We start from the raw sequence: 20,680 nt of genomic DNA, 5'->3' as shown, positions 1-20,680 counted from the left end.
AGTTTATGTGACAAGAACTCATTATTTATAAAATAGCAGTATCAATTTTAAATGTAAAGAACAAAACAAAACCGCGATTATGAAAACTGATGAAATGGCTCAACTTGCTCATCAGCTTGCTGCAATTTTATCTTTCTAGAAACCAAAAGAGTGAAACAGCTTACAACAACATCTTACCTCATTGAGTTGCTGACTTAAACAGCTTCTTGTTTTTTAATTTAAGACGAAATGATTTTTCACTGCATCATGTGTTCCTGCTCTATACCATGGCCTTCTAGCTGAGTTGAAGATCTATTTCAGTGAAACATTATGTATTCTGCCACAGGCCACTGGACATTTCAGTTCACTTAAATCACCTGAATTATTCACCAGACACACAGCATTAGTTCATCACAGCTGTGTGTGTGTGAGAGAGTTAACAGTGATGCTGTATATCCACTAACTGTATGTCATTATTATCATGTATGTATAATCTGCATAACATGAAACATTTAAAGAAAACAGCAGTCAGCTTCAATCAGTGTTGGCAGTAATTGTCCTCAGGGATTGTGTTGAAGAATACAAGCGTTGGTGTTAATATCAGTGCAGATAGTCTGTAGATCAAAAGATGCAAATCAGAGTTAATTAAAAAAAAAAAAACCTGTTCATCATGCGTGTAGCTTTTTCGGTAATTACACTTATTCATAAGAATACAGTTAACTAATTCATTAAATATCACAGCAGTCCTGTGGGTGCTCTGTGGTGTAAAAGCAAAAAGACTGAAAAAGATCAGGGAAATGAATGCAACTTCAAATAAGAAGAAATAAAAGAAATTAGCAGATGTTTTTCCATGTATAATGTACAGTGTGGGATAATGCTGCAGACCAGCCTTGAATGGTGCTTTGTCATATATTACTATATACAGTTTTTGCTTGCAAAACATGCAGCTGTTGAAATACTTAATAATACAATGCCATCTGTTGGTCAGTAAGGGACATTTCAAAATGGTATTTTCAAGTAACAAAACTCCAAATACAGCACATTTTAAAGAAAAGGCAAAAACAAAAACACGATTTTCATCTTTTTATTCAGTATTCAAAAATTTGATCACTATGTGCTCCGTAGAAGCCTAAAGGTTAGATGCACAGAGGGCCCTAGTAACAAGTGAAACAAAAAAAAAATATAATAAAACCAGTTTTTGTCACCACATGCACTACACCACCGTGAGTACACACACAAACACATCCACCCAGAAAACACTTTCAAAAAAGACACACTTATTTAGTGAGCATAAACATACAACACAAACCTGAAGGCAAAAAGAAAATACTGAGGTTGAAAATACTATGGTAAACCTACTACCGCCGTACTGATAGGAGAACACAACTCCTGACATTCAAAAAAAATCACACATATTTCAAGAATATTGTTGTTATTAGGATTTAACAGCCACTGTAGCCAGAAAAAGTTACAGTTAAATACTAGTACTAATATCTGAGAAACTATTTGCAAAGACTGTGATATCTGAGTACATTTCTGAAATATTATGTAAAGTAAAACATTCCCTGCTAACTGCTCTCTTTTACTGTGGTGCTTCCTTTCTGCAAACTTTTCCAGGAATGGAAACTTAGATTTTACTTTGATTGAAGCAAAGCATTTCTAAACTGAGCAGTCACAAGATTTCACACACCTGCCATGACTTTGCTGATAAGTTGACTGAACATCAAAAGCCAGTGTTTGCATTCTGATTAGTAACCATACCAACTTTTTACTCATTGTATGGTGAACCCTTGACTGAAGCCTAAGTAATCCGAACAACATGGACCTTCACCCCTTTGTAACATTTGGATAGACAACAAAACTTGACTATCTGTTATAGAGTTGTAACATAGATAATTATTCTACAGCCAAGCCGGTACAAACGTAAAAAGATTTATCCTTGTCAGTACAGCCAAAAGGAGTATAGAGACTTCACCTTTGCCTCTCCTTCCCTGACAGATCACAAAAAATCTTTTAGGTCTGCAGTCCTTTTATGGCCGTACAGACAGTTTGTTCAACTAAAAGTCTGAAGCTATAAAGCATCTGAGAATATTCCCTGCATCAGTTTGACCAGACCTGATAATCAGGATGCCACTTAACACAGAGATTTCGGCCGAACCTTCGGGAAAAGCTAGAAAAAGAAAAAAACAAACATGAAAACAATTAAAAGTCATGTTTTGTTGCAAAATGAAAATCATGAAATCAGGAGAAAAGGACTGAATTGATGTTTTCTTTATTTAGAAAGTGGTGTCTTACCCCAAAGTAGTTGTTTGGAACAAAGCCTTCCCTGCCACACAGTGAGGCCCACCACCAGTCTGACCCCTCAGGTTTCTGGAGGATGGTGACCATGTCTCCGTCTTTAAAGCTCAGTTCATCTGCTGCCTGAGCTGGGTAGCTCCACAGAGCATAAAGCACTCCGCTGTTGTCCACCCCCATGGCCTCCTCCGCAGCTGAAGAAAGAAAACATACAAGATACATATAACTATAAAAACTGCTGTACCAGAAAGCAGTAGTTTGGAATAGTGTTCATTGAGAGGCTAGAGGTCACTATATTTGCTTTTGAACACCACCTTAAAGTGTTCCTACGTTGTATTCTTAAAATTATTTTTTTTAAAAGAAAGAAAGAAAGAAAACTTGTAATCCTCCTAACATTTCTTTGGGAGTAGATTTTGAACAAAACTATTTAATTATGATTATTATTTTTCTTACTATTATTTATATTACAACATACAATATATATACATATTCTGTACATGTCTGTGAATGGCTGAATGCTATTTAACAAAACAATTGACACTGAGGTTAAACATGGAGCAGATTACATCAGTAGAAAATATCATATGATACGTTATAAGTACTATTTGACTAATTAAACAGTTCATAGTACAGTTTACGTGTGGGAGTTGTTGTCTCACCCCTCAGGAAGGTTTCACACTCCTCATATCCAGGAGCATAAGGGTCACACTTCTGGGAGGCAGTAGCTCTGTCTCTTTCTGTAACGGCCATGACGGCAGCCCCACTCCTCACCAAAAACTCACAAAGAGGACGGTCATTACAAGAGGCTGCACAATGAAGAGGAGTCCTGTGGGCCACATAAAGAGCTTTAATTATGTTGTATTTATAGATATGGATATATCCGTACACCGTCTTCCAGTTCCAGGGCTTTGGATACCAGGATATAACATTATATTAAAAAATAAAACATCTATTCCTTTGCAACTCCTTCAGATCAACTTCATCAAATGATAACTTAGACTGAAAAACCTTTATCCTTGTCAGCACAGCCAAAGGGAAATATTTACAAAACCAAAATGCAAAAAAAGAAAAGTTAAGCACACTACATGTTAACGTTTTCTGTATGACTTTATCAGACTCTCATGTCATTATGGTCGAACTATGGCCCACTTTTTTTTTAGCAACGTTGCTTGAGGTCATTGAGCTTTGCAGGCATTCATTTATGCACAGTTCACTTACGGTTCCACCACAGCATTTCAGTGAGGCTAATTCTTTTCTTTTTCAACCAGTCTGTTGTCGATTTACCAGTATGCTTAGAATCTTTGCCCTGTAGGACGGATGACCAAGTTTAGTCAAAAAGACTTCACATCTGATTCTAGAATACTTTTGTATATAAAGAAGTTTACAGTATACTCAAAAACTACATGTTGCCCTGGTCCTGTAGCTGCAAAATCAGTCCAGACATTACCGCTCCATCACTGTGTTTGACAGTTGGTATGAGGTGTTTGTGTTTGGTTTTCACCAAATGTGAGGTAGTGCATCTCCACTTCGGGCATGTCTGCCCAAAAAGACATTCTTTAGATATTAAAGATATTCTTTAGAGAGCTGTTTACTAATATGTGCATGGAAATGTTCAAGTATACATTTCTTTTGTGCAAAAGTTATGTGTATACACAAAATTAATATGGAATTTATTAAACATGAGAAAAGTGGTCGATGTTGTAAGACAAAAGTCTACGCATCTATGGCAAGAAAGCAGGGCCAACTGAAAATGGAAACAATTGCACCCAAAGAGAAAGCCAGAAAAGTTGAAAAAGCTTTCCAAAGTTAGGCCTTCATCACTTTGTTCTAACTGTGTTCATACATTTTGAACCAATTTGGTATAAAAGACTGATTTGGCATGATATGTTTGAATGAATTTTTGTGCAGGCATTCTTACTAAATGAGAACCTTTGTTCCAGAGGCCTTGTGATTTGTTCAGATGCAGGTTTTCAAACCTAAGCCATGCTGCCATGTTATTTTTAGAGAGAACAGGCTTTCTCCTGGCAACCCTTCAAAACAATCATACTTGTTCAGTCTTTGTCCAATTGTACTGCCATGAACTGTAACATTTAACATGCTGAGGAATGAAATGTAACATTTAACAGGCTGAGGACTGGTGTATTTTGAATGGTGCTTTTTTTATATCTCAATTTTAATTTGTCTTAACGTTGACGTTGGGGTGAATGTACTGGAACATTTACTGGCAGCTGTCTTCAATGTTTTCCTTTTGCGAATAATCTTTCTCCTAGTAGAATGATGGATTTCATCTTGTTTGGAAATAGCTTCATAACCCTTTCCAGAACAGTAGGAAACAATAATTGCTTCTCTGAGATCATTGGTGCACGCACCTGAATGCACCAGACCTGCAAACTACCAAAACCTCTGCTTTTATAGAGGTGGTCACACTTATTGATGATCAGTTAATCAAGTGTATTTGATCAGCAGCTCCTGTGTGCTACTTACCCTCTTAAGCCCTATGGAAATATTAAGGCTGTATTTAACTTTTCCTTCTGCATTTTGGTTGAGTTTTGGTTAAAAAAATAATAATAACACTATGCCATGTAATGTTCATCTATACAAATGTAAGACCAATTTTATGGCTTGATATGTAAATCTTTTGAACTGAAATAGGTTGTACCTTTTGTCCACATGGCTGTGCAAACAAGGAGTAATGTTGTGTTCTGAAATAAGTTATATGAACTAGTTACACAAAGGCTTTTACAGGAGGCAAACATAAGAGGAAATAAGAGAAAGAGGATGTATACAACAGTAAACAAATATTTACCAGCCATGGCTGTCAGGTGCACTGACATTAACTCCAATCCGAACCAGGAAGTCCACGATATCGTGATGCCTAAAGCAGACGGCATTATGAAGGGCAGTGATGCCTTCTTCATTTGGTTGGCTGGGATCACTCATCTTGGAAAAGCATTTTACACACAGTAGATTTGTCAGATTAAATGTGATTTATTTCCACCCACCATTTAAACAAATTGCAGACATAAAACAAATAAGATTTGCATTTGTTGTAACCAGTTTATCCACTCTGACATTCGTTTAGCATGACTGTCAGCATTTCTTTCTAAAATAGGAGTTGAAGCTATTGTGCTGACTGGAAGACTCAGAGATGAGCTGAAAAACAGAACGCATACTCAGCATGTGTTCCTTCAGAAAACTAAAGTTAAACATAAAACATTTTTTCACAATTTTCAGTACTTCTTAATGTCTAAATACGGCACTGGAGCAGGAAGTCTGTCACTTCACTGTTGCAGTCCAATAAACTGTATTTAGGCTGCTGATGTAAGCTAAAGAAGTGGAAAAAAAATAATATAACTATTATGGGCAGCCCTCGGAGATCATGCTATTTTCTTGAAATACATCCAAACCTTGCTGCCTGCACAGTTTATGTCTGGACTTTGCTAAGTGAAGTTCTCTTTAAATTCTTAACATAATTAAGCTAACGATAGAGATAGAGAGATAGAGCTAGTATACATACCTCCTGGACAGCTTTCTGCACTGTGTCCAGGTCTCCAGCTAAAGCTCCATCAAGTACAAGCACCAGCGGGCTAAGCCGAGCCCGCCTGCCAGAATTTTTGCGCTTTCGATTAGGCAGGCGCAAAATTGAACGGTAATTCTGCACAAAAAACAGAATATCAGTTTGTATAAAGCCAAACACTTGGCTGCAGAAGATTGCATTCCACCTTTTCAAACATTAGACGCTATTGTTATAATTGTTATTGTTGTTAAATACTTACTTTGTCATTTTTAATGAGAGTGGGTGTCTTAGGTGGAGGGAGAGGGGGTAAAGCACTGTCCTCCCCATCTGATGAGCTGCTACTCTCACTACCTTTGTCCGCCTTGTTATGGTATTCCTTGCGAAAGAGCTTGTTGATAAGATGTTTGTACTGGTTTGGTTGGTAATGCGAGGGCTTCTTCAGGGGCTTTGAAAGGTTCACAGAGCCCCTCCTCTTCAGGGCTCTGGGAATTTCTGCCCTGATGCGCAGGACCTCCTCTATGACAGGGGTCACATGGCTCTGGGCATCAGGCGCCACCACTGGTTGCAGCGTGGTGGGGCTTAGGGGCCGAGGAGGTTGCTGATTGGTGCCCTCGGTCTCCACACTACCCTCTGATATGGCAGGATTCTCCAAATTTACAGGATTCTGCTGAGCAGATACCAACCGCTCTAACTCTGCATCTATATCCGCTGGGTTCAGCACTACAATCATGGATAAAAATCACCATTTATAAGACAGAGATTCATAAACCATAGTGAGGAAGTGTTTGCTAATGTAAAATGTGTTTTACCGTCACTGTATAGAGCTGGCTGCCACAGCTCAGGTGGCTTCAGTTGTGGCTGAACTGCAGGAGGCTGGAAGAATTCCTTTGGGACGGGTACAGCAGGTTGGTAAGGTGACATGTCACTTTGTCCTCCAACCACTCTGGGTTGGGGAGCTATCATTGCTCCCCAATAAGGATTTTGAAGGCGCATGATGACAGAAAGAGGAATGGGTTTATGCTGGCGGGACTGAGTTGAATTGGGAGGAATAGAAATACGGGAGATGGGCTGAGACTGGTAAGGGGAGTGAGACTGAGATGGTGGTACTGCAATACGTGCATTACGGGGGAGGGATCCACTGGAAAACTGAAGAGTATTAGAGAGACGATCCTGTAACAGAAGAAACAAAGAAGGGACACTTTTTTTCCTTTTATTTCAATGGAGGAAGTAATTTGGGGGGTTTTCGTGTTCTTTTTCATTAAACTGGACATTTTTCTGTCCCACAGAAGACAAAAAATGCAGTATTACAAAAAACATGCTCTGAATTGAGATCAAGATTTTTAGGAAAGGTGCATCCTGTTCACTAATGTTGGGATCAACTTTTTCTTCTCTATGAAAAAACAAGGAAATAGAGTAATTTGCATATCTGAAGTTTCTCATGAACTGCAGTCTGGAAGCAGATTCATTGGAATTAAAGCGTCGAGATACACAAAAGCCATACAAACAAGTTTCATCTAGTATTACTATTTACTTTTATGGGGCTTGGAGCTGGAGAAGGGCCATCGAGGTTGGATTCTTTCCAATTTGGATTTGGCATAGTTGACCGCAGCCACTCTGTCTCTGTAACAGCAAGGTTAAAAAACAAAAAGAACAACAACAAAAAAAACTTGCTTAGATTACTTGCAGAGACTCATTCCAGAAATTCACTTTAAATGGTCATAAAACCACTAACTGTCATAAGTGTGGTGAGGCTTCCTTTCATAAGACATGTCCAGATCTGTCTCATTCCACTTGCCAGGACTCTTCTGCCATTGCACAGCCTCGTCTGATATTGTGGGAGATAAAGCAACAAAAATATGAGCAAAGGAAAAACAAAAATAGAGCAAGTGTGCTAGAAAGTTAATAAGCTTACAGACCAGTATTATTTTTTATAACATTTTCATGCGTTTGTTTTTTATAACTGAAAGAACACTGTGACACGTCTACTTTTAGATTTGCTTTCATGTTCAGAAAGTGAGTCTGTTTTTTATCTATTTATCTATCTATTTTTTTTTATCTTGTTGACTAAGAAGCACTTTTTCAGCCACACTTTAATAACATCTCTACCCAACACACCCCTTTATTTAATCAGACAATATTTGAATTGTTACATCTCAAATCCTGACTTATATCCAGATATGTTGAGGTAATTTAATTTGAATTGTTGGGTAGTTGCTCACCTAGTTTCTTAATAAAATGTATTAAAATTACTACAAAGGTAATAAAGTAAAATGAATTTCATGATAATTAAGTTTAAATGTCCTGAAAATGAAAACTTTACCTTGTTGCCTGGAACTGCTAAAATTTCTGGGAAGCGTGCTGGACATTGGATAATTGGCAGACAATGGAGAAGGGCTTCTGTCGAATCGAGGCGACCTTGGACGCATCTGGCTGCTGTCATAAGGTCTGAGCAAATTGGAATGGGCTGAAGCTGATGGTTCCAAAGTAACAGCCTTTGAGTTTGGAGCAGGGCTTCTATCAGTGGAGCTAACTGAGCTTCGTGGGCTCTTGTCATAATGAGGCAAAGAATTATACTTCGTGTTTTGAGCTGAATGGCTGTAACTATGGTGGACGATGTCAGATCCAGCTCGGACTGGAGCATGTGCACTTCTTTGGAGCTTTGGGGATGATAGTGGGCTTGGTGGGAATACGGGGGAGGATCTGGTATTATTATTGTTAGAACTGACAGAGTCAATGGGACGGAAGGATGCTGAGCTTGTGGAGTAAGCTGAAGAGCTGGGAGATCCATTACTGCTGCCACCGGATGCCTGTTTAGTAGTGGAAGTGCTGGAAGACCAACTGGACTGAGGCTGCTCTCTGGAGATACTGGAGGTGGCCTACAGAAAAAAAGAGATATGGATATCACTGCGTTTTGTTTTGTTTTAAACACAAACATGTCAACATGTTTTTGTTGGCATTCAACTACATCTGTACAAGGGTGTGTTTGAAAGAGTGCAAGTGAATTTGAATGAAAGTTTTTATTTTGGTCTGTGTTCACACATTTACAAAAAAATCAGGACAAGGAAAGCCCCTCACTGGCAAATTTAATTTAGAAACAGAGGAAAGGAAAAAACAAATAAATCAACCACTGCCTTGATATTTCCACCCATGTTGCACACTTTGAAGGACTACAAAATGTAACTATTATAAACTAGTGCAAATTAACAGCTAAAAGAGGGAAACTAGTACTACATGTGTGTGTATGAGTGAGTACCTGTGACTTAGACTCTGTGTTGTTATTGCTGGTGGAGGCCTCCTGCAGCAAGGAGTTAAACTCTTTGGATAACTCGTCTGCTGTAGCGAGTGATGCGCTCAGATCATCATTCATGGTCTGGACTGAATATAAACCGCAAATGTACAAAACTCAATTAGCAGAGGATATTATTCCCACATGTACAAATATACACAGAGCCAAGTGGAAAAGTTAAACATTAGTGGAAACTCACACAGCATGCTGCTCCCAAAACTTGTTTGAGAACTCATGACTCATCAGATAGCAATAACTTGCACCTGAAAACAAACGCCACCTGTTAGGACAGAAAAAAAAATCCAAAAAACAAAACACTTCCATCAGCTTACAAGCTTTTTATCATCTTTTTAGAAGAATTAACATTTTACAGGAAATGTTTCTCCTAATACTGAACTACACACAGACTTCCTCGAACCCTAATTCACTTTAAATCAACCTTGAAAGTTAGGTTTCATGCAAGATTTACTTTGCTTAGCTCTTCCCTTTCAGCTCCAAGCTGAAATTACCTTCAGGCAATTTCCAAATAAGCCGAATGCCTGTCATGTCTAAACAAGTCACAATTTCCTGATTACTGAAAGTTCAAAAACAGAAATATGACATAGTGCACAATTGCAAACATTTATAATGACGTTATAGACATTTGAGCGCCCTTTTAAGTGCTGGTTGCAGGTGTTCATCATACCTACTGACTCAACCAAGTTATCTGAGATACCAGGTGCTCAAGCTTAACATCACTTATGACTTATGTTGGAGTGTCAGTTTCAGACAGACAGGCCAGACAGACAGGTGCAGCACAGCTTCAAGTGTGTGACAAAGTATAGTAATACTAACAACCAGAGAGACGCCGATGCAAGCTGGGCTATTCTGTTAATGAGTTTAAGCCAATAAAAAAATACGAACAATGAGCTGCGCAGTAATAACCACTTTGCATAGAAGCCTTTGCAAAGGCTTTTTTGTGTATACATTTGGATGCACTACAAAAAGCTGAGAGTCACCACTGCATGTTTCTCAGTAAACTTAAAACATACATTTATAGTGCATCTTCAGCCTTTAGGTCCAGTAAATATTGTTCATGCAGTAGAAATCTTATGAAGACCCTTTAGTTCATGACATTTCTAAAAGTAACTCTGTCATGTTGAAAGCTTAACTTATCACCCTTATCTAATAATTTATATTGTGAGTTCCAGCAGATTTCCTTTGTGGTTTACGGTTCTTTGTATAGTTAGCCAACTACATTCTGCAGTAGGCAAGTAGATGTTACATGAGCCGCAATGGCTGCTTTCCAATCCACAGCTAGTATAAAGCTAGAATGACGGTGAAATTTGATGTTACTAAAGAACATTGTTCAAACTAGTTTACAGTAGTAAGGTGCCAAATTAGTGACACCTTCAAGAAGCAAGTCCTGTCAGTCAGCAGCCTACCAAAGAACATCAAGACATTTGGACATTTATTTTTGAAGTATTATAAAAATCAGCTTTTATTTCAATGCTCAGTAGACTTCTACCAACATCTTTGCTGTTGCAAAAGTCTCTCCTGCTATCCAGGACCTACAAGAGTTATAACCATGGAACCCAGTTTGCCCTGCAGGCAGTGCAACAGTACTGTAGACTGTAACACTATACTGCAAACCACCCAGTTTTACCTGTCCTTACCGTCCTATATTCAGTTTATTGCGACATTCCTAGTTTAGGCATAATGGGGGGAAAAGGTTGTGACAGAGGACAGATTTATTGAACCTCCTCACTTTCACTCAGATGCTGTTTCCTGATACTTTGATTTTTATTGTGTTAGACTAGACACAGATTACACATGTACATGACGATGAAAATGAATTTAATACGCATAATGTGTAGGAAAAAATATAAAACATTTTTGGAAATGTTCCTCGGTTCACTTTTAGTGGTTTAAAGGAGCCAAGCCACTTCCACTAGTCATGAAGAGAGATGCGAGATTGAGCTTCGTAGTCCCCGGTTGTTTAATATTGTTGTGTTTGTACATAAAGAAACCTTGTCTGGACCAATCTCAACCAGCATTGGTTATGCACACCCTGCTCTACATAATTCTGATTAATTAGAATACCAACTGAAAATTAGCCCTGGCCAGAGCAAACAAGGGTTATATGAAGTAACCAATACTAAATTTACAGCAGAATCAGATAAGTGTTATTCATACTATTTGTCATGCTTTGTAGCAAGAACTTGTCACATCTCAGTCAGGCCTGGGTGCAGGCTCACATTCCTTACTCCTCCCAGTGAGACATTCTCACACATTAGCACACTTGAACGCTTACCACTGTCAACAGCAGCTCACACAAAAAGAGATTGCACTCTTGGTGACTCACAAAGGTCAGGCTGATCACTCATTCACTGAACTCTCTCTTTACTGCCCAGGATTTTATTCACCCCACCCTTTTTCTTCCTGTGAAACTCTGCATGCTGTTTGGCACCTTTGCTATTTTCTCTTGATTCCGACAATTTTGGCTTTGTGTTGCCAGAACACTTTAACTTCACTAAAACTAGAACGGAATCATAATTAGATGTTACGTAATTTATTTTTAGATGCATGTAAGAAGTCAAGTCAAGTTAAAGTTTATTTTTCTAGCCCACATAGAACAACCTTTGCTGACCTAAGTGCTGTACAAGGTTACAGAAAATATACACTGGACAAATCCATCACTAAATCAACAACAAATATACACTGAAAATGATCAAGTAAGACAAAGTAAACAAGACTGTATTTGCATAGAAAAGCCAGGCTACGCTGCTCAACTAGAAGTGAAAACAAGCAAAGATAAGCAATTTTTTTTTTAAACAGTGTTTTAAAATGATTTAAATCAGCGGTCCCCAACCCCCGGGCCTCGGACCGGTATTGGTCCGTGAGTCGTTTGGTATCGGGCCGCGAGAGTTGAGGCTCAGGTGTGAAAAATATGGTTTTCAGGGTTTTTATCGGTTTTCAGCGTTATTTTGTTATCGTTTTTATCGTTAACTCGGTTTTCCTGGGTCTTTTCACGTGTGTTATGAATAAATCTTCTTTTTTTCAGTACCGGTACTAGTTTTACTTTGTTGTATTTATCCGCGACACCTTAAAGGCCGGTCCGTGAAAATATTGTCGGGCATAAACAGGTCTGTGGCGCAAAAAAGGTTGGGGACCGCAGATTTTAATTACTCTTTTGGGTGTGTTTACGACGTTAACTTTTCTTATAACTTAGTTTATTGCAAACTAATAAAGCACATTACTGCAGTTAATATAATGACAATATTGAATTATTTCTCTCCTTTCACTTTACTTTTATTTTGTGTTCTATCATCTTCCATGACATACCTATCATAATAACATTTAGATTCTGGATTTGCCTTTGTTTTTGTGCTATTTTAGTGTTTGTTTTGAGATAATCTCTTTCATTTATTTCTCCTTGTTTGTTTCTTTTTAATTACAATAGGTTTCATTTGTTTACTTAACACTTTTATCTTATGCAAGTGTATGAATCTAAAAAAATAATAAAAAATCTAGACAACTCTGTGTAAAGAAAAAAATGTTTTTAGAAGTGAAGACAGAGATATATAGTCAATAACTTTGTTTGTTGGAACAGCCAATATCCTTTCAGTTATCACATATAGTATCTCTTGAGGCAATTGTTCCACATTTTAATAGACGTGCTACAGTAAATAAAGATAGAAGCATATGCAAATATGGAAGCGAAAAAACATCAATCATCTAGACGTTTAAAGTGAACTGACAGCTTGTGGCTACTGCAGCTGTGCTGTCGTCTATTTCTGGTTTTGTGTCATGGTTAGTTTCTTGGAAAACCACATTTTGATTTTCTTGCCAGTGCTTAGACTAGAATGTAGTACAATACAGCAACAATTAGCTCTTTCAAGTGGTGAAGCCAACATAAAAGCCACAGGAATAAAATATAAAATGGCACTTGACAAAACTACTGTCCCCAAAACTACTGGCAGTGCAAAATGTTAAAATTCTGTTAGGACACCCTGAAAAACAGAGAGAAACTATGGGAAGCACAATGGAAATTTAGAGATTAAAGACAATAATCATTAGCTTTGCAAAATGCTAGGGTGTGTCTAACCAAGACTACAAGCAGTCTCTCCCTTTCCCACTCCTTTTAAGTCTTTCGCTAGAAGTTCATGATTACACATCCAATTCTTTAGTTTTATCCTAACTACATATTTCTATCTAGGTACTAATTTCCTGCCAGTTCTCTTTCACAATTGTCGGTCCCTCCTTCATATCCTTCCTCCAGAACTTTGGTTTTGTGCTGGCAGAAAACTTGCAACAGCATGATAAAGCATTCCCTTTATACAACTTCCCTTTGTGGCCTGCTTTTCATTTTTGTTTATCATAAAGTCCTAAAGCAAACATTACCTGTAAGTCATCATCAATGAACATACATTTCAATTGCTCTTGCATAGTAAGATTTTAAATACCAAGGCCCTATTTCAGGAAGCTGGTTTAGAAAACTCAGAGTGAAAAACGATACTCAGGGTTGAGTAACCCCGAACTGTCCAACTCGGAATATTCGGTTTCAGAAAGGCTGATAACAATTAGTTCAGTCAACGCGGAGTTGCTTTAACCCCAAGTTAAGCGCGCGCACGAGGATACATAAAGCCCTGATTAGTGGAGCACAGATTAAGCAAGTCACCATGGAGACGGGGGGAAAGAAGGCGCGGTCAATGTATTTTACAGCGCTTGAAGCCGAAATTCTGATGGCAGCATATGCCGATAACATGCAAATTTTGCGGAAAAAAAGTAACACAGCCTCAGCTGCAAAAGAAAGGGAGCATGCATGGCAAAATATAGCCGACAGAGTCAATGCGTGAGTGTTAATTTAAACATTGATCTAGGGATTTCCACCCATTCAACACGTTATTTTATTATATTTATTTTATTTTTTATTTTATACATTTGATTTTGTGATGTGATGTGAGCGCAGGTGCAACCCAACAGGCCCCAAACGTTCCTGGCAGCAAGTAAAAATGAAATATAAAAATATAGTCCAAACAGGTAAGGTGTAATTGTATTATGAGCCATAGTGCTTGGTCTGTTTGTCCGATGTAAATCGATTGCAGTTAGAGGCTACATTAATTTCCCCTCTGTAAGCACTTATTGAAATTATCTGAGCACATTACAAGTACATATTTGCTTACTCTGTGTGCTCAAATGTGACCCGTTATAGCCAACAGAACAAAAAGCGGAGGCCCGAAAAACAGGTGGGGGTCCTCCACCACCACCACTCACAGAGGCTGAGCAGTTGGCTTCTACATTTGTGATAATGTTGGCAGTATCACATATGATCTTCACAGTGCAGAGAACACAAATTAGCATCCATTACTATAATGAAATAATTTGTTAGTTTGAAATGCTACAGGGAACTATGTACCTGTACATTAATGCTGTGGAAAGACTTCCTGTTCACATAGTCTCCTTCATTTACTGAAGGAGCAATGATTGGAATGTGAGTGCCATCTATACAGCCAATCACGCCTGGGAACCGTGAGAATAAATGTAACATTTAAGTAGTAGTTCAAGTATCACCACATCATGAATTAAGTTTCGTTCATCCTGATACCTGCAATTTTGTGGGATCCCTCTTTGATGAATCTTGTGGGTCTATGACCGGGGAACACCACAAACCAGTACAGGAGACGTTTCAGTGCAACTGTAACATTCCTGACTGCCCGACAGACGGTAGCCTTGGAAACGTGCTCAGCGTCACCAATATTATACAGAAAGCTCCCGTTTGCAAAAAACCGAAGTGCAATACGAATAATATGTACAGAACTGAGAGAATGTCCGTGATGTGTCACATGAGCAATATTAGGCCTGAGGATGTTATTCAAATAAATTATAGATTGTGCTGAAAAACGTAACGTTCACACAGGAAATCATCAGGAAATGATAAAATGTCCGAACGCGCTCTAATCACTCACTCCCGGCGGAGAGCTCTGCGGAGAATTTGGGCTTCAACATCTACTGGCTCTTCAAGGAAGGGGCACGCCATGTCTGACACTTCCTACAGTCAGGTTTCTGACTAAGAGGCGGAGAACGTCAGGGTTAGTTGAAGTAAACCTGCTAGGGGGCAGGTTAGCTTCACGGAGTGTGTCATCATAGTAACTCACTCAGAATTAATCTAAACTCGCTTTGTGAAACCGAAAACCCAGAGTTTTCGTTAACTCAGGGTATACTTACTCAGAGTTTGCACTAAACCGGCTTCCTGAAATAGGGCCCAAGAGTCCAAAGTCCAACATCCAGCACTGGCTCATCACTGTTTCATGTAGTAAGAATGTTTGAAAACATGGCGAGAAAGGAGAATAAACCCAAGGATAATTATGCAGATTCATGTGGGAGGTGCTGTGTAATTACTGTGAGAATGACCAGGAATCTGTGTTGCAGAATTCTGAGATCTTCATGCACTGATAGGCTTTATCATTAGTATCAGCATTCTTGCATCAACAGATACCGGCAACACTTGAGCTGTTTATGTGAAAGGTCATGTCAAGGCTTGTAAAACTAATTTCAAAAACCGCTATGACTTTGTGCTGACCTAGTTACATGAGAAGCTTAGTTAAATTTGACTATGACCCCATGCTGACATTAGACTAATCGTAAAGGGCTCACTGATTAAAACATGGCATGTACTTGGATAACAGTGAGATAACGAGTTGGAAAAACCCCACCCAAAGAACTCTGTTTTGTTTTTTTACAGTGCTTTCACCTGCACAGCAGACTTAGTTAGTCACTGAAAGCCAAACCTACATAATTACACAAACAAGAGTTCACACTAATACACTCTATTCACGATAGCAACTGTCACTTCCAAAGACTTTACACAATACATGACTATTATACTTCTCAAGCTTGGGATAAAAGCAGTCACTGCAGACACAAGAGCACATAAACTATGGATAGACCAGAGACATGCTGAGGTGATGATTACTAATCCAGAACAAGAGTATATCTTTCCTTCCTTTTGTCCCATAATGTGGACAACTGTTTTTTAGCATAGCCTCGTGTCTCTGTGGTGGTAATTCATTTCACTTCTAGCATAATACTGTTCTCCACAGCATATGACACAGGAATCTCTCAGTGCTATATGACATTTCTGGGAAGTTACATGCCAGATCCATTCATCCAATGCCTGCTTTGTAACATTCTCAAGCTGTGGTGCAAAGCAGGGCCACTACCAAGAAGTAAATATCAGCTGGTATATGCATATGTACATGAATTCGACCACAATTTTCTTTTTTTAAATTGCTGAATTCTGCTTGGTTTTAACGATTTTTTGCAACAGGTTGCAGCAAGTACAACAAATGCAGCCAAACTTGTTTTGATAGAGAAACCATGTAAAGCACACGTTCTGGATAAATACCATTTCATCCCTGTTCCAACAGGAAGGTTTGCTTTGCTTGTAAATTAGAGTTGTGTATAGATCCAACATGCAGTTCAATTAAGCAAAAAATTGGCACAGTTGAATTTGTGATGTAAAATTGACTGAAATAGTGGTTATACTAACACCAAATGTTATGAATGAATTTCTTGCTTATCCTAACACTAAAAACAACAATTAATACATTTCATCCCGGACCCAGTGTAGTAACAATCCAATAATAATGCACATCAAAAAATAAAAAGAATAGAAGCACAAAACTGATAGAAAAGACACCCTGGATATTGTGTTTCTACATAGCTATATTAGACTATATATATATACATAACTGTAAATAAACGATTGTTTTACTGGTTGCACATCAATGTCCAGCCAGCAGCTCGCTTTTGCACTTCAGCTTTTCTTTGTGGTTTTGGACAGAGTGGCATGCCAGGCACGGTTGGTAACATCTGATTTTCATTACAGTACACGCTCTTCCTCAAATAGAAGAAACCTCACAATCAACTAGAAATGAAAGGAGATACGCTGTGAAAAAGAGTTTTCATAACTTCAGTTGAGGTGCGAACAGATAACTAATCCGACGTTGCACAAATCCGTAATGCAGGCACCATCTTAAACCGCAACTTAAAGTTTTCGACCATGAAGACGGGCAAACTTGCATTACGGAACAAATTAAAAGTTCATACCTCAACAAATCAGAGCCTGTCCTTTTGTCCTAAACTGAAGAGAAGAGAATGCGTTGCGTCCAAACCTTCTTGTCTTCCTGAAGTTGGGATCAGCCTGAGTCGCTCTCTTGTGGCGGCGGCTCCAGACATTTAGTCATAGCTGCGTACCGAGTTGAGTTATTTTGGCTGATAGTCCAGCCCCTCGGCTTTCTTCACTGCTGTAACCCGAGCCAGGTGTTCCTGCCACAGCTGTTCCAGGTGAAGTATATAATCCGTGAGGGAAGAGTTGCGTATTATTTAGTAAATTGCGGACAGGTAATTGTCGATTTTTTTTATTCACACCCTCACTTTTGAATAGATTTTTTTTAGTTTATGAACTGTGTTACATGCATAATAATAGACTATTGTTTTACACAATTATGTATTTTTAAAAACATATAACTGTATTAATTTGTTGGGCCTATAGGCCCATCATATACTTCCGATACACAAGTCTCTCTCATTTTAAGAAAAAATAGAACCATAAAATAGTACCTTACTTTTGTTTATAGTTTATAATGCTTGTGCATTGTGCAATAATCTAACATGCACCAATGCAATATGATGCCACGCAAAAAAATTGTTTTTCATTTTATGAACTTAATTAATTACATATTCAGTTCATTTTTAAAGAGAAAATTAATGTCAAACATCAATAATGTTATTTAAATTGGGAAAGATGGGACCAAATAAGTAAGGAAATCAGGGCGTTTCAGTTCACGAGACTTGGACACGTGGTCGGATTTGTGACTGGGCTTGTCAATCAATAACGTCATCACGTAACCTCTACGCACTCCGCCCCATTGAGAAGCGTTTCCGCCAAGATGGTTGTTGGTGCCTTTCCTATCGCCAAGCTCCTCTACCTCGGAGTGAGGCAGTTGAGCAAGCCTGTGGCTAACCGGATAAAAGCTGGAGCCCGGAGGAGCGAGTTCTTTAAAACTTACATTTGCCTGCCGCCGGCACAGAGTGAGTAATTTGAGCTAACGGCTGCTAAAGGCTTAGAGTTCAGTCCAGTCACCTCTGACGGTTGATAAGCATGGGGAGGCGCAACAACCAATGATAATGAACCTGAAATGACTGTTATCCAATCATCTTATAGCAGCCAGGCAAGGTGTAAAGGGCGGGTCTTGTCTGTCATTGAAACAGATTGTATTAGCCTTTGCTATGAGGGCACGGCAGGACAATTGTTGTCCAAACGCCCTATTCAGAATGTGACACTGACTTTAATTAGACAGAAATATGCTAAGTGGACACTTAGCTCTATTGTTTAGTCATTCAAAATACTTCCCAAGTAAAGATTACTGTGTATATCATGTTGTGTTTGTTACTGTGTGCAAATTAAAAAGAAGTCACAGTTTTTCTTTAAAGATAGCAAATTTAAGTAAATTAATGCATCAAATCGAGCTTTTATGAAAAGGCGCTGCAGAAAAAAGGGCACGGTATTATTTGTTGACTGAGTAGATAAAATGCAATTAAAGTTTGATTAGATTTAAAGGTGGTCTTATCTTCATATATGATGGCTGAGTGAAGCAGAAAGGATTTTACTCCGAATTGTGAAGGTGTAGTCATACTTAGAGCTGTCAAGGGGTGGAGGAGGGCCAGAAGCAAGAAGGTGAAATGGAGGACACACCAGCTTTTGAGGAGTCTGAGCAGGGGCAAAATGACAACACACAAAATTTGTTATGGACAAGAAATATTATGTAAGCTAAGGCTCTGAGGGATTTGGCTTCTCAGTTGCTATACAGGACACCAGTGACTGTGAAGGGATTCATCTTTACGTGGCAGCCTTCTTGCATTCTGTTTAAGAGACTTCTCACTTTGCAGGGGGCTTTATTCTTTTCCCACTTATAACTGACATCAAGATAATTTGTCTCCTTGATGGACTGCTGAATCTTGGAGAGTCTCTTGAATTATTAACTAGTAAATGTGGATCCTAAGTCATGTGGTGACCACAGATATACGGAAGAATGTTTCAGTTTTAATGAACCTGGTTGCCTAATTTCTGTGTAATGTACCAAGAGCACCACTGATTCTGTGGTTTTGGGCAGTGTTGTCCTGTTTTCATGTTTTATTCTAAAAAAAATTCTAAAAAATTTCAACCCAATTTCAGTATGGTATTAAGGCTACTTTCTCAGCTGGGTAGAAGATTATAATAAATCAAATCAAATCACTTTTGTAAATGATAGTGCAATGATGACATGCATCTTTAACTATAAATGCAGTTTCTCCTGTATTCACAACCTTTGACCAGATTAGCTGATCCTTTTGATGAAAAATTGAACAGGACCCAAACATATTCAAAGTCTTCTTTCCTTATATACTGTATGCTCCTTGTTCCAACAGTTTATCACTGGATTGAGATGAGAACAAAGATGCGGATCATGGGCTTCAGGGGAGCCACCATTAAGCCGCTGAACGAGGAAGCGGCAGCAGAGCTGGGCGCCGAGTTACTGGGGGAATCAATCATCTTCCTCATTGGTGGTGGATGCATGGTGTTAGAGTACAGCAGACAGGCGGCTAACTCTCGCCGTAAAGAGGAAGAGCTGAACGAGACCCTCATAAGCCTACAGACGCAACTAGCAGAATTATCCCTAACGACAGAGACTCTAAGTGCGCAGCTGAGAGAGGTCAACAGGCAAATGCTGTCATTTCCTGTTCCCACCAAAAAGTAACAAATTTAGTTGTTTGCTATACAGCAAGGCACAATGTCGGGTTGTGGGATGAAGGCGTGAGTGCAGGTGTACATGTACAGCCTCATAGCTTTGAGCTGGGTGGAAGAGGTTGATATAAGTATATCACTGCAATGCGGATTTGGGTGCTATTGTTTGCTTGTGTTCTGAGCAACTAGTTGTAAAAAAAGGAATTGCTATGATATTCATAGTGAATTTCACTGGCTGACCTTGTATGTTCATTGTAAAGTTGACTGAGTGTATATAAAAACTTACAGTACAATAAAGTGGTGACCTTAAAGTTGATATATACATATATATTTTTAACAGCTTCAGCATATTCCTTTATTTGTAATTCAGTGATCCTCGTAGACCTTAATCACTTTGGAAATACTGAATTATATGATTTTTTTAATACTAATTATGAGTTACTATTAATGGAAAAAAAAAAAAAAAAAACAGAACCAGCTCATATCACTGGATAGTTTTTGAGAGAATCTGCCCCTGTACTGTCCATAAAATTCCATGTTGTAATTGCTGGTTTTTAATTGGATATATGGTGACAATTGGAAAAAAAATTGAAATAAAATGATATGTTGGCTGTTGATAGCGTTTTTGTTATGTTTAATACGAAACAAGAGAACAAAACTGAAAGCACCTCCAGAGTGGATAATGTCCCGCGTGTCTTCACATTACTGTAAAACTACAGTACCCAAGATGACGTCAACTTAAACACTTCCTGCTTTGGAACGCTCCAAGTGCTTAACGCGTATCATACAGAACTTTGTTTTTTTCATCTAAGATTATATGGTACAAATTAGTTAA

At 38.6% G+C, this 20,680-nt stretch overlaps 2 protein-coding genes across 4 annotated transcripts; one reads left to right on the top strand and one right to left on the bottom strand.

Annotated features, from left to right (window-relative positions):
• Positions 1-1,047: 1,047 nt before the first annotated feature.
• ppp1r13l (protein phosphatase 1, regulatory subunit 13 like) lies at positions 1,048-17,578 on the bottom strand. 3 transcript variants are annotated; one of them, XM_026192926.1, is made up of 13 exons: positions 17,169-17,578; positions 9,277-9,357; positions 9,045-9,166; positions 8,112-8,667; positions 7,524-7,616; positions 7,323-7,411; positions 6,601-6,961; positions 6,051-6,511; positions 5,792-5,929; positions 5,081-5,214; positions 2,934-3,100; positions 2,275-2,468; positions 1,048-2,149 (listed from the first exon to the last, which is right to left on the bottom strand). In XM_026192926.1, the coding sequence occupies exons 2-13, from the start codon at positions 9,311-9,313 to the stop codon at positions 2,114-2,116; spliced, it is 2,388 nt and encodes a 795-aa protein (XP_026048711.1). In that variant the 5' UTR covers positions 9,314-9,357; positions 17,169-17,578; the 3' UTR covers positions 1,048-2,113. The 3 variants fall into 3 exon arrangements, with proteins under 3 accessions (XP_026048711.1, XP_026048712.1, XP_026048713.1); XM_026192927.1 differs by having other exon boundaries at positions 9,277-9,340; XM_026192928.1 differs by having other exon boundaries at positions 17,234-17,578.
• A 329-nt stretch (positions 17,579-17,907) lies between these two features.
• On the top strand, positions 17,908-20,462 carry opa3 (outer mitochondrial membrane lipid metabolism regulator OPA3). Its single transcript, XM_026191539.1, has 2 exons — positions 17,908-18,152; positions 19,530-20,462. Exons 1-2 carry the CDS (start codon positions 18,011-18,013, stop codon positions 19,856-19,858), a joined length of 471 nt encoding a protein of 156 aa, XP_026047324.1. The 5' UTR covers positions 17,908-18,010; the 3' UTR covers positions 19,859-20,462.
• The last annotated feature ends 218 nt before the right edge of the window (positions 20,463-20,680 follow it).

This window comes from Astatotilapia calliptera, chromosome 14, assembly GCF_900246225.1.
Source record: "Astatotilapia calliptera chromosome 14, fAstCal1.2, whole genome shotgun sequence".
Classification (NCBI taxonomy): Eukaryota; Metazoa; Chordata; class Actinopteri; order Cichliformes; family Cichlidae; genus Astatotilapia; species Astatotilapia calliptera.
This window is presented reverse-complemented; position numbering and strand designations above follow the sequence as displayed.

Excerpts from the sequence above, each read along its gene's own strand:
- ppp1r13l (XM_026192926.1), bottom strand. The coding sequence starts at position 9,313 with ATGAGTTCTCAAACAAGTTTTGGGAGCAGCATGCTGT. Across the intron at positions 9,167-9,276 it reads TTTTGGGAGCAGCATGCTGT|TCCAGACCATGAATGATGAT; the intron begins GTGAGTTTCCAC and ends GTTTATATTCAG. Across the intron at positions 6,512-6,600 it reads GCCAGCTCTATACAGTGACG|TGCTGAACCCAGCGGATATA; the intron begins GTAAAACACATT and ends CCATGATTGTAG.
- opa3 (XM_026191539.1), top strand. The coding sequence starts at position 18,011 with ATGGTTGTTGGTGCCTTTCCTATCGCCAAGCTCCTCTACCTCGGAGTG. Across the intron at positions 18,153-19,529 it reads TTGCCTGCCGCCGGCACAGA|TTTATCACTGGATTGAGATG; the intron begins GTGAGTAATTTG and ends TTGTTCCAACAG.